We start from the raw sequence: 14,188 nt of genomic DNA, 5'->3' as shown, positions 1-14,188 counted from the left end.
TTACTGGAACTTTGCTTAACCTCTAAAAGTCAGAAAGGGTTGAGAAAATCAAATCTTTTTTTTTTTGAAAATCAAATCTTTTTAACTTCATTACACCTTTGACAAAAATACTATTTGATAAAATTATTTCATCTTATGATGTGCTTTAGATACATTTTCATCAAAACACTGAAGCTGCATATTTAGCTGATTCAATTTATGGAAAAGTCTGCCCTATAAACTAACTAGAATGTAGTTTTATTATCAAATCACTGTTTTACATATTTATCAAATCTTTATTATCTTATTATCAAAATAATCAGGCAAATCAAACACATTTTCTGTACAAAATAACCTGACCTCATTTTTAAATTCAAATATAAGTTTTAACACTCATTTCAAGGAGGTCTCTTTTATAGAATACATTTTGTAAGATAGATTACTAAAAGTATTAAGCAAGGATTTAAATTATATACATCTAGTAATTTAAAATGGATAAAAGACAAGATGGATCAATATATTGTTTCTTATTAACTGACCTGTAATAATAAAATACAATGTGTAGCTAAAACTAGAAGCTATTTACAAAACACGGAGTATGGTAAAGATATGGTATTCCTTGGGTTAACAAGTATATAAAATGGTATTTTGAGGGTTTTTTAATAATTAAATAAGAATGAGAAAAAAGTCCATTTACCTTTTTAAACATCAAGATTAGACTTTTCCCATGTATTTAAAGAAACAGAAGAGTACAGCCATCCTTCGGTACATGTGGGTTCCAGGATCCCCCCCAGATACCAAAATCTGAGGATGCTCAAGTCCCTTATATAAAATGGTATAGTACTTGCACATATACTTTAAATCATCTCTAGATTACTTATGATACCTTAATATTGGGTTGGCCAAAAGGTTCATTTGGTTTTTTCTGTAAGATGGCTCTAGTAGCACTTAATTGCCTTTAACTTCATTCGAAACAATTTTGTTAGATTGTATTCTGATAGCTGTCCTAACAGCATGATTTAAAAAAAACTTATCCAAATTGGTGAATTTCTGTGTAGCCATTTTAATATTGAAGATGGAAGGAAAAAAAGCAACATTTTCAGCATATTATGCTTTATTATTTCAAGAAAGGTAAAAACGCGACTGAAACGCAAAAAAAGATTTGTGTGGTGTATGGAGAAGGTTCTGTGACTGATCGAACATGCCACAAGTGGTTTGCGAAGTTTCATGCTAGAGATTTCGCGCTGGACGATGATTCACGGTCGGGCAGCTGAAGTTGATAGCGATCTATTCAAGACATTAATTGAGAACATCAACGTTATACCATGCAGGAGATAGCCGACATACTCAAAATATCCAAATCAAGCGCTGAAAATCATTTGCACCAGCTTAGTTATGTTAATTGCTTTGATGTTTGGGTTCCACATAAGTTAAGCGAAGAAAACCTTCTTGACCTTATTTCCACATGCGATTCTCTATCTCTACTTAAACCTAATGAAAATGTTCCATTTTTAAAACAAATTGTGACGTGCGATGAAAAGTGGATACTGTACAACAATGTGGAACGGAAGAGATCATGGGGCAAGCGAAATGAACCACCACCAACCACACCAAAGGCCAGTCTTCATCCAAAGAAGGTGATGCTGTGTATATGGTGGGACTGGAAGGGAGTCTTCTATTATGAGCTCCTTCCAGAAAACCAAACGATTAATTCCAAAAAGTACTACTCCCAAGTAGACCAACTGAAAGCAGCACTCTACGAAAAGCATCCAGAATTAAGCAACAGAAAACGCATAATCTTCCACCAGGATAACACAAGACCACATGTTTCTCTGATGACCAGGCAGAAACTGTTACAGCTTGGCTGGTAAGTTCTGATTCACCCGCCATATTAACCAGACATTGCACCTTCGGATTTCCACTTATTTTGGCCTTTACAAAGAAAAAATGTCAATTCCCTGGAAAACTGTAAAAGGCACCTGGAACAGTTCTTTGTTCAAAAAGATAAAAAGTGGGCTTTCCTGGTGGCGCAGTGGTTGAGAGTCTGCCTGCCGATGAAGGGGACTTGGGTTCGTGCCCCGGTCCGGGAAGATCCGACATGCCACGGAGCTGCTGGACCCGTGAGCCATGGCTGCTGAGCCTGCGCATCCGGAGCCTGTGCTCCGCAACGGGAGAGGCCACAACAGTGAGAGGCCCGCGTACCACAAAAAAAAAAAAAAAAAGCAGAAGGTAGTGGAACAAAAGGGTGAATACGTTGTTCAGTAAAGTTCTTGGTGGGGCTTCCCTGGTGGTGTGCAGTGGTTAAGAATCCGCCTGCTAGTGCAGGGGACACAGGTTCAAGCCCTGGTCCAGGAAGATCCCACATGCTGCAGAGCAACTAAGCCCATGCGCCACAACTACTGGGGCTGTGCTCTAGAGCCCGCAAGCCACAACTACTGAAGCCCACGGGCCCAGAGCCCATGCTCCGCAACAAGACAAGCCACCCCAATGAGAAACCCGTGCACCTCAACGAAGAGTAGGCCCCGCTCACCACAACTAGAGAAAGCCTGCGCACAGCAACGAAGACCCAACACGGCCAAAATAAACAGATAAATAATAAAGTTCTTGGTGAGGGCTTCCCTTGTGGTGCAGTGATTAAGAATCTGCCTGCCAATGCAGGGGACACGGGTTCAATGCCTGGTTGGGGAAGATCCCACATGCTGCAGGGCAACTAAACCCGTGCGCCACAACTACTGAGCCTGCACTCTAGAGCCCGCGAGCCACAACTACTGAGCCTGCGTGCCACAACTACTGCAGCCCTCACACCTAGAGCCCGTGCTCTACAACGAGAGAAGCCACAGCAATGAGAAGCCCGCACACTGAAACAAAGAGGACCCCCTGCTTGACGCAACTAGAGAAAGCCCGCGCACAGCAATGAAGACCCAACGCAGCCAAAACTGAAAAAAAAATTTTTAATATAAAATTTAAAAAATAAAAAATAAATTTCTTGGTGAAAATGAAAAATGTGTCTTATTTTTACTTAAAAACCGAAGGCGGGCTTCCCTGGTGGCGCAGTGGTTGGGAGTCCGCCTGCCGATGCAGGGGACACGGGTTTGTGCCCCGGTCCGGGAGGATCCCACATGCCGCGGAGCGGCTGGGCCCGTGAGCCGTGGCCGCTGGGCCTGCGCGTCCGGAGCCTGTGCTCCGCAACGGGAGAGTCCACAACAGTGAGAGGCCCGCGTACCGCAAAAAAAAAAAAAAAAAAAAAAAACCGAAGGCACTTTTTGGCCAACCCAATACAATGTAAATGCTATGTAAATAGTTGTATAATGTAAGTGCTATGTAAATAGTGGCCTCACAGGAAATCCAAGTTTTGCTTTTGGGAACTTTCCAAAATTTTTTTTTCTTTGATCCGCAGTTGTTTGAATCCACAGAAGTGGAACCTGTGGATACGAAGGGCTGACTGTATACAGAACTGTAAACCATGCTAGCAGTTGACATAAAATGTTTCTGTTAACAGTTGGCAGAAAATATTAAATATTTTATAGCTTGAAATGAGATGAGAATTGACTATAACTGAAACAAATACTTCATGATATGATTTAATTAAAATAGGTTTCAGCTACCTTACTCAATCCTTATTGAATAAGGTACATCAAAAACCTGAAAGAAATGGCATAAAAATTTTATCTGTGCATTTAGCCAATGCATCCTGAAAGAACAATTCCTATTTTCCTGCTTTGGCTGTTTGAAGTACTTTGCCTTGTAATTAATGCCTCATCCTAGGGATAAGTATTAAGAATAAAAAAGAACTGTTTCTATCTTCCAGCCTGGAAATCTACAATTTGGTAATTGCAACTAACAATTAAACAGAAGTTTTGTATTAAGAAACCGTAGTTTAAATCATACCATTAGTCTGTCAACATGAAAGTGAAAAATGAAAATATGAAAGTGAAAAATGATAATGTAGAGAACATATCTGAGTGACTATGAGGTTGAAAATGTTAACATTTGGTCTTGATTGACCCGAAAATCCTCACTGCTTTACGGCAGATTAAAAACAAATCAACCGTATGCTAACATATGGAATCTAAAAAAAACGGTACTGATGAACCCAGGGGCAGGGCAGGAATAAAGAAGCAGACATAGAATATGGACTTGAGCGCACAAGTGGCAGGAAGGGTGAGAGTAGCATTGACATATATACACTACCAAATGTAAAATAGATAGCTACTGGGAAGCAGCCGCATAGCACAGGGAGATCAGCTCAGTGCTTTGTGACCGACCACCTAGAGGGGTGGGATAGGGAGGGTGGGAGGGAGGCTCAAGAGGGAGGGGATATGGGGATATATGTATACATATAAGCTGATTCACTTTGTTATACAGCAGAAACTAACACAACATTGTAAGGCAATTATATTCCAATAAAGATATTTTTTAAAAAATCAACGATACTTCTGACCAGAAATATCAGGATGTCTGAGATAAAGAGGCATCTCTCTGGGGCCTGTGAAAGTGAAGAAAGGGCTAGAAGGATTGTGTGGGTGAGGGAAGCCCGCCCACAGGTTCCTAAGACACGTCTGTCAAATCGATGAGGCCACCAGCTGAATCTGGACTCAGTCAACAGAAAGCTTTGTGACCAGGAACCAATCGACTTAGTTTCTCTGTAAATGCAGAACGTGGATTAGGTATGTTATATAAACTCCCATTTAGCTCTGATCATCTGTTAGGTAGAGAACTATGCACCCCGGTTATTTATCTACCAGGCAGTCACATAAAGTTCACACTTTTGAAGCTCTCTTGAATCCGTTTATTGGAGAACTCACTACACTGCCAGAAACCTCTTTTCCTGGGCCTAGGGAAGTCAGGACTGAGTGGGGTGTTTGCTGTATTTCACCTCAAAGATGAATCAATCCTACTCCAGACCCTGAAAGTACCGTCAGTCTGCCCTTGACCTAAAGCTTTCCCTCCCACTTCTGAGTTTTCCCGAACTGACTGCTAGCAAATGGGCCAGATTCTGAATGCTTCCTTTGCTCCGACAAGGTGTAAGTACCTTTTACACCTGTACGCTTAATCACCACACAACGTAACGTTTGCAAATCATTCCACTGGTGATCCTATCTGGACAAGTGGCTACGCGGGGTTCTCATGTAAACACTAACTGATGATTACAATAAAATCCTGCCCATAATGAATATTCTACACTCAGGAGACATACTTGTAACACAGGCATTCATCCAGCCATGTACATAAACTGGCTGGTAAAAAATCTCTACTCAGAAACACTGCACTTTCATTTCTTATTTTGTGGGTGTTGTCTGACTTGAGAACATAAATGTGCAGATTTCCAAGCTGGAAAATTCTTTTCATCAGTTCTTTAACACACAGCGTTCAGGCCACCTTTACCATCTCGCCAGTATCATGTTAACAGTCTCTGACCTGGTTTTCCTATCTCCGCTCGTGCTCCCGCCTAATCTACCCTGCACACTGTCACCAGTGTAATCTTGTATGGAGTCATTTTGAGTCCAGCGGAGCCAGACAGGCCTAGTTTTGACTCTGAGCAAGATACTTAATCTTGCCATGCCTGTTCCTCCCTCTGCAAAAAGTGCAAATAATAATAAGACTGCTGTGAGGATTAAATAACATGTATACACTGCTTATAACCGGACTGGACAATTATGTCACTCACATGCAGAAGAACCTTCCATGCTTTCCCACCCTCTACTCCTACTGTCATGCTATTCTCTATACCTGAAATATCTTTATTTCTGAGCCAGACAGAACAAAGTCCTAATCATATTTTTCTGTGATGTCTTTTTCAACCTTAAAGAATTATAGTAATTGAAACTTTCACTCTTTCTCCCCACTTTTTTCTAGCACTATATCACTGCGTTCATGTCTATCTAGATCCTCTTATGATACCGTCTTTGTTTTAGACAAGACTCTCTTGTCTTTATTTGAAAATACTTCTGCATAATCCCGTAGCACTTCATAGCTCTCTCCTATGGAACTTTTCATACACTCCATTTGTTATTTGCACAGTCTCATCAGCCCTACTAAATTACTGGGGGAAAAAAGAAAAGAAAAGAAAAATAGCCATAAAGGCAAGTGTTAAGTTTTAATCCACATGTGGGGCTAATTTCTTAACATTTGGTATCCTAATCACAAATATACACTCCAGGGTTAACATACAAAGGATTCTAATCAAGAATGCACACTCTAGGGAATTCCCTGGCGATCCAGTGGTTAGGACTCTGAGCTTTCACTGCCAAGGGCCCGGGTTCAATCCCTGGTCAAGGAGCTAAGATTCTGCAAGCCAAGCAGCCAAAAAAATTTTTTTAAAAATTAAAATAAATTAGGCTACTTCTCTATTTAAAAAGAAAAAGAACGCGCACTCTAGTGTAGAGATTCTTAACCCCAATAGAATGAACAGGAATCTATGAAGATGGATGGGGGGAAAAGTTACACTTTTATTTTTCACTAACTTCTAACTGCAATTTACCAATTACCCTCAATTATTAATGTAGGCAATAAATTACAGTATTAGCAGTGACTTCGTCACCAATAGAAATCACAGCTTTTTTTTTTTCTTTTTAAATTTTTGGCTGCATTGGGTCTTCGTTGTTGCACGTGAGCTTTCTCTAGTTGTGCTGAGCGGCGGTTACTCTTTGTTGTGTTGAGCGGGGTTACTCTTTGTTGTGGTGCACAGGCTTCTCTTGTTAAAGACCACGGGCTCCAGGCATGCGGGCTTCAGTAGTTGTGGCACGCGGGCTCAGTAGTTGTGACTCGCGGGCTCCAGAGCGCAAGCTCAGTAGTTGTGGCACACGGGCTTAGTTGCTCCGCGGCATGTGGGATGTTCCCAGACCAGGGCTCAAACTCGTGTCCCCCGCATTGGCAGGCGGATTCTTAACCACTGTACCACCAGGGAAGTCCACAGCTATCTTCTTATCACATTACAACTGCTGCAAATATGTTGCATTTATATTCATCACAACTTTGAAATTAATTACTCCCAACACTAGATCTTATTAGTTAATACAATAATAAAGAAGCACATATTACTGTATCCCACATCTTTAAAAATATTTCTGGAACTATATTTCATTACACTTGGTTTCTTTTCTAAAATATTTATTTATTCATTCATTCATTCACTTGGCTGCACCAGGTCCTAGTTGCAGCACACGGGATCTTTGTTGCAGCATGCAGGCTCTTAATTGTGGCTTTCAGGATCTAGTTTCCTGACCAGGGATCAAACCCAGGCCCCCTGCATTGGAAGCATGGAGTCTTAGCCACCGGACCACCAGGGAAGTCTCTCATTATATTTGGTTTCTTTTGTTATCCTTTGCATTTTATGCTTTTGAAAGATTATTCTGAGAAGGGTCTACAGACTTTATCAGACTGCCAAAGGGGTTCATGCAAAAATAGGTTCAGCTGTCTTTCCTTCTGATCAACACTACACAGTTCATTATTCAGCACAAGGAATGTCAGAAATAATTTTTAACTGGTAAAATGCGTAGTGTTAAAACTATTCAGACTGACTAGAAATCTTACACAGGTACCTCCATTCTTGGGAGAACAAAGTCTAAGCCTTTAACAACCCTGGCATCCTGTGCCATTGGGGTAGGGTTCTTGGCCTAGGGCTCTAGCCAGACCTGAATTCAGGCTCTGGCCACATAATTCTAAGCAGAGGGTACTGAATCCTGCTACCTTGGTCTCAAGGGAAACTTTCAGGCAAAGCGCCTGAGAGCTATGACTTCATGGAGCTCACAGGAACAAGCTGTATGCTTAATGCTGTGCCTGCGCTAACAGATCTGAGGCAGAATTCGTCAGAACTTCGTGGTTGACCTACCCCATGGTAGTGTGGGATGAGGAAGAAGGCCTACAAGCTCTCACTTAGCTCTAATTGTAGGAGGTTACTCATGTCTGATTATAAGCGACCCAAATGCCTTAGACCAGTTCATAATAACCCTGATAGACTAAGAAGCTCCATGAAGCCTGGGACCAAATTTTCTTTTGTTCATCATTGTTTTCTTAGGGTCAACACTATCCTGACACCCACAGAGGGCATTCAACAAATAGTTGTTGAGTGCGTTAACAAATGTAATGTACTTACACTCCCTAACTCCAGAATGTGATTCCTTAAAAGAAGAGCAAGTCATACTTATCTTTCCCTTATCAGGCACCTTGCCAGGGCTGCATATATTAGATACCAATCAATAATTGTTGGACTTCCCTGGTGGTGCAGTGGTTGAGAGTCCGCCTGCTGATGCAGGGGACACGGGTTCGTGCCCCAGTCTGGAAAGATCCCACACGCCGCGGAGCGGCTGGGGCCGTGAGCCATGGCCACTGAGCCTGCGTGTCCGGAGCCTGTGCTCCGCAACGGGAGAGGCCACAACAGTGAGAGGCCCGCGTACCGCAAAAAAAATAATAAAATAAAATAAAAATTGTTGAATGCCTACAGTTTTGCTCTAATCTCAATTTACCAATTGTATTTTTTATTTTCTTTTTTACTTTTTTTAAAAAAATCAATTATATGTTTTCAAATGTTTAAAGATCAAGAAGAAACTCTTCTGTGAAAACTTACAAGGCAGGGGACTTCCCTGGTGGTCCAGTGGCTAAGACTCTGTGCTCCCAATGCAGGGGGCCCGGGTTCGATCCCTGGTCAAGGAACTAGATCACATGCCACAGCTAAGAGTTCACATGCTGCAACTAAAAGATCCCTCATGCCACAACTAAAGATCCCGCATGCGGAAACGAAGATCCCGTGTGCTGCAACTGAGACCCAGAGCAGCCAAATAAATAAATAAATTTAAAAAAAAAAAAAAAGAAATCTTACAACGCAATAAGAAGCAGTGTATCTGGTGATACACAGAGTGTATCTGGCTTTGGAGACATGAGCTCACGCAAACCTGAGTTCAAACCCCAGCTCTGCCACTTACTAACTGTGATGTTGGGAAGTCATACAACGCCTTCCTGCCTCACTCCTCTTCTGAAAATTCTAATATAATCATGGTGCTTATATTTTCTATTGTAAGTACTTCTGTTGAACCTGTAGGTAAAACCCTTGCAAAGGATCCAACACACTATAAGAAATAATAATGCCTACAAACGCTATTTATCATCAATGAAAAGATCCAAAAACTAAATTCTCTGTTCACTTCTCATATTTCCATGAACACTGCCCTAGTTGTCTCTGCATTATTTACACCTTCCACGTGTTCAAAGACCTTGACCACAAGTTCCTTTGACTATAATAATAGCTCTTTGCTCAGAACAAGGAAACCAACTCTGGGCAATGTTATGCAAATTGACGTTCTTTAGAGGAAACCCACAATCCCTGAAATAAACATCTTGTACTTGCTATCTGGAGGGTTAGGAAACTACACTTAGAGCTATAGCTTGAGTCACCTAAGATTATTGCCAATTAAAAGCAAAAGGGCGTGATTCGTTATTAGGAACGTAGTATGATAGTTTACTACATGTCTAACCTAGCCAGTAAGTATTTACTGAGTATCTAGCATAGACCAGTGTTGTCGGAAAAAAATTACTTAAAATATGACGTGTTTCAATGAATAAAATTTTTATGAAGAAAGTTGATCAGAATAAACGAATCAAGGAATAATAGCAGCTACCATCTACTAAGTACCTACCATGTACCAGGCATTTTACATAAATAACTCATTTATCCCAATAGCAATCTGACAAGATCTATATTATGGTGTTCTCACCTTGATTTTACAGAAAAGGAAACTGAAGCTCAGGGAAGTCATGTAAACTTTCCAAAGGCACACAGTTGCTAATGGTAGATCCAGAACTCAACCTCCATTCTGAGTCATACTTCTCCGATGCCCTTCAACCAACTCTTGCCTTTTCCTATCCTTATAAGCAATGATGATGCCTAAATTCTACTGGCAACACCTCAATCCTAGATCCTATCTAATGCTTAAGAGGTTGACAAAAGTAAAAACTAATCCACACAAGGGACTTCCCTGGTGGTACAGTGGTTAAGAATCCGCCTTCCAATGCACAGGACTCGGGTTTCATCTCTGGTTGGGGAGCTAAGATCCCACATGCCGGTGGGGCAACTAAGTCCACGCGCTCTGGAGCCCACACGCCACAACTAGAGAGCCCATGTGACACAACTACTGATCCCGCGAGCTCTACACTCCATGCCACAACTAGAGAGAAGCCCACGTGCCACAACAGAGAGCCCGCACGCCGCAACGAAGCATCTCGCGTGCCGCAACGAGGATCCTGCATACCACAACTGAGACCTGATGCAGCCAAATAAATAAATAAATTTTTTTTTTAATTAAAAAAAAATTAATCCACACTATGAAGAACAGACCTAACCTCTTCCTAATTTTTAAGTTCAGAGTCGGGTCAAAATATGTCAGATCAACTGTAATGTAATACATAAGCAAGAGAATCCGTTTAGTATGTAAACCAAGGGCATACAAAAAGGATGTTCTTAGCATGGATTCCTCAGAAAGCAAAGCCTAGGGCTTATCGTGGATTACAGCCCCAGGGAAGAGCGGGGAGAGGAGCGAGGAATGAGGTGTCAGATTATGTCCACATCAAGTTGGTCAAGGTCCAGTTTGAGTCGGCAACAGCCAGGGGTGAAAAGTGATTAAAGGCTCTGGGGAGAGTGAGGCCAAGAAGACCTGAAGTGGGACAGAAGAGATGTCTAATACAGCGGTTAAAGATGAAGTCAGTGTCAGAAAACTTAAGTAAAGCTTATGGAAATGGCAAGGCACAAAGTCCTAGTTTGGTGCCAAGGTATGACTCAATCTTGAACCAGTCTCTGTCCCAGTATCCTACTTTTAAGCATCCTTCCCGATGTGAGTGGATAAAGGCTAGCATACGGGTTCAGTCCTAATAAATCTAACTTTCAGAGAAAAGACATTCACGCAAATAGTACCAAACGTATATTCAATGTCTGGTTCCCCCTATTTTATGGCAGTTTCTGATCCCCGAAAGAACATGGCAGATTGCAAGGGCAGCTATGACTCACTAGTGACTAAGTGGGAGTAATAACTGAACAAAGATCTTGCTTACATATGGGGTTTCTGTTGTGGTAACATTTGATGAGAATAAAAGCGAGCAAGGAAGTTTGTTACACATGACCAAAACATAGCTCACCCAGTTTTCTACACAGAGGAGTATGTTAAGTCTGACAGAATAATAAAAGTGCAATTATATGAACAGTAGCTACTACTACAGATTCTTAAGATGGTTTTCATTTCATAGGGTAAAATTTACTTTTTAAAACACTTGAATGGATAAACAACAAGGTCCTTCTGTATAGCACAGGGAACTATATTCAATATCCTGTGAAAAAACATAGTGGAAAAGAATATGAAAAAGAATGTATATACGTGTATAACTGAGTCACTTTGCTGTACAGCAGTAACTAACACAACACTGTAATTCAACTATACTTCAATAAAAAAATTGATTAAAAAAACACTTTATAACCTTGCAAATGTTCATTCCATCTAAACAATAAAGAGGAAATGATCTGCTTTAATGCAGATTTAGATACATAAGTATAATTACATAAAACTGCTATAAAAATCCCAGTTTGCAAAACAAAAAACTCCAGTCAAAACTTCTTATGCATTACAGATTCAAGTTCCAAAGACTTACCAGCTACATAAAACTGACAGGTATCCTGAAATTTGAATTACTTATGAGTAAAAATAAAAATAAAATTAGTCTTGCCATCCTTTTCTCCTTTATAGTGACTGCATTCTGCTGACATCTGAAATCTTGACAGTTATCTATCTATTTTACTTAGGAATATTTTAAAATTTTATTAGGGACTTCCCTGGTGGCACAGTGGTTAAGAATCCACCTGCCAATGCAGGGGACACAGGTTTGAGCCCTGGTCGGGGAAGATCCCACATGCCGTGGAGCAACTAAGCCCATGCGCCACAACTACTGAGCCTGCGCTCTAGAGCCTGTGAGCCGCAACTACTGAAGCCCACGCGCCTAGAGCCTGTGCTCTGCAACAAGAGAAGCCACTGCAATGAGAAGCACACACACCATAATGAAGAGTAGCCCCCGCTCGCCGAAACTCGAGAAACCCCGCACACAGCAGTGAAGACCCAACACAGCCAAAAAAAAAAATTTTATTAAAGTTTTTGATATACAAATTTATAATCAAATAATTCCACCTTGTAGACAGTAACCAGATTTTTTGTCATAGGTTTCTTGCTTGTTTCAGATCATTTTTTTGAAATATTGTTGATTTACAATTAGTAGTTTCAGATGTGTTAGTAGTTTCAGATGTACAGCAAAGTGATTCAGTTATACATCTATAAATATATATATTCTTTTTAATATATACTCTTTTCCTGCCTTTTCTGTCCCCTTTAAATATCCTGGTAGACACAGGAACATCACATAACCCACCCTATGGAGAAGAGACCTATCCTGGGAGTCTTATGCCCAGAGGAGCTCCTTCTTGAAAGGCAGAGCAAAGACCAAGACAGCCATCAGAACTAGCTCTCCTCAGGCAGTGGAAACTGTAGGCCAAAGCCCCTCCAATAATCAGTTAAACTATGGTTTAACTATAGTTAAAATCACATCTAGGACTTCCCTGGTGGCGCAGTGGTTGAGAGTCCACCTGCCGACGCAGGGGACACAGGTTCGTGCCCCGGTCTGGGAAGATCCCATGTGCCGCGGAGCGGCTGGGCCCGTGAGCCATGGCCGCTGAGCCTGCGCATCCGGAGCCTGTGCTCCGCAACGGGAGAGGCCACAGCAGTGAGAGGCCCGCGTACCACCAAAAAAAAAAATCACATCTTATCTTATCTTCTCTGAATATACTCTTTCAAGACCTTCAGAGCCTCTCCCAGTTCTACACCATTTTATGAGACATATGCTAAGGACTTTCCAATCTCTTCTTAGAGCAACAGGACAATATACATGATGTTTTTCAATCTAAAAGTACTGCTCGCCTAACCCTCTGCTAGATCCTAACACATACAGATACTCTATACCTATAAATCCTTTGAACTGTAAGGGTAATTAGTTAGGATCCAATTCCTAACCCAAAGGGATTTAAAAAAAAAGTTGTAGAGACAAGACAGGTATTTGCAACTAGAGAATAAAGAGATGCGTGTGTCCTGGCTACACATACTGTTCTACCTGGATGGCTGCCAACCAAACTGGTCCAGGAATCCCCCACCCTCATTATGGCTGCTGGGACTCTCTCTTCATCCTGCCTACCTCCCTTTCTATCTCACCAAGCAAAAGCAAAATAGTTCCTCTTCTCCACCCATATCTTGCTTTAACTGTTCTATTACTCCAGGGATGTAAGGTGAGGACTCTATCGTGATGAGACAGAGTAAGCTGAAGTGGAGAGAGGAAGGAAAAAAGGTTCCCTCCTTGCTTTCGGGGTGGGAGGTTAGGGGGAGGTAAGGGGTGGATGGACAGAAAGACAAAACTGGGAGAGGGAGAGCCTTCAGGAACCTGTGGCACAGCATCTGCTTTTCCAGGTTGTCTACCCACAAAGGGAAGCAGGTAGGATTATTTCATCCCCCTCTCGCCTCCAAGGAACTCCAGTTTTCTTCTCTACAACTGCTCATTCTCTCACCCCCCTAGCATCTGAATCTTGTTTGAAAGTCCCCCCAACCAAAATCTCAAATCACACCCAAATTCCATCTCAGTTCTTCAAATCCTCTCCCCACTGTTTATGCAACAAACTCTCTCTACCAAGAGCAAGAGAACAATCAGAAAGGCTTAGAACCAGGGAATCCCTGGCCCCCTATCCCAAAAGGTAAAGGGTTAAATTTCTTGGCATTCTAAGTTAGAACTCCAAATTCACAGAATTATATGCCTAAATGTCTTAGTTAAATAATGTTGTACACTTCAGAAACACCATGGATTCAATAAACTTTTGCAGGGACCTACTGTTGATTTACATGATATTGCTTACAAGGGAAAAAATGATTATGTTCTAAGATTTTGGTGAATACCTTAGACAATTCTGATTAACCTGGGCTAACACATTACTCTTTAGTATCAGAGATTCTCAAACTTTTTGGTATCGGACTCCTTTACACTCTTAAACAACTGAGGACCCTAAAAAGCTTCTTTTTACATGGGTTGTAGCCTACAGAAGTATTTTTTGCATTAGAAATTAAAGCTGAGAAACATATTTAAGTTTAAAGTATGTTATTTATTCATTTAAAATAGCAAGATTTATTACATGTTAACATAA

The 14,188-nt window shown here is 41.2% G+C and overlaps 1 protein-coding gene across 1 annotated transcript in view; it reads right to left on the bottom strand.

Annotated features, from left to right (window-relative positions):
* The window catches only part of KIF13B (kinesin family member 13B), a 198,479-nt gene that overhangs the window by 139,890 nt on the left and 44,401 nt on the right, over positions 1–14,188 (bottom strand). The window contains exon 5 of the mRNA XM_065879262.1: positions 1,888–1,900. Coding sequence (XP_065735334.1) covers positions 1,888–1,900 — 13 coding nt within the window. The remainder of the gene's footprint in view (positions 1–1,887; positions 1,901–14,188) is intronic.

The sequence above is a fragment of the Phocoena phocoena genome, chromosome 6 (genome assembly GCF_963924675.1).
Source record: "Phocoena phocoena chromosome 6, mPhoPho1.1, whole genome shotgun sequence".
Taxonomy (NCBI): domain Eukaryota; kingdom Metazoa; phylum Chordata; class Mammalia; order Artiodactyla; family Phocoenidae; genus Phocoena; species Phocoena phocoena.
Note: the sequence above shows the minus strand (reverse complement) of the source record. Positions and strands in the feature narration are given on the sequence as shown.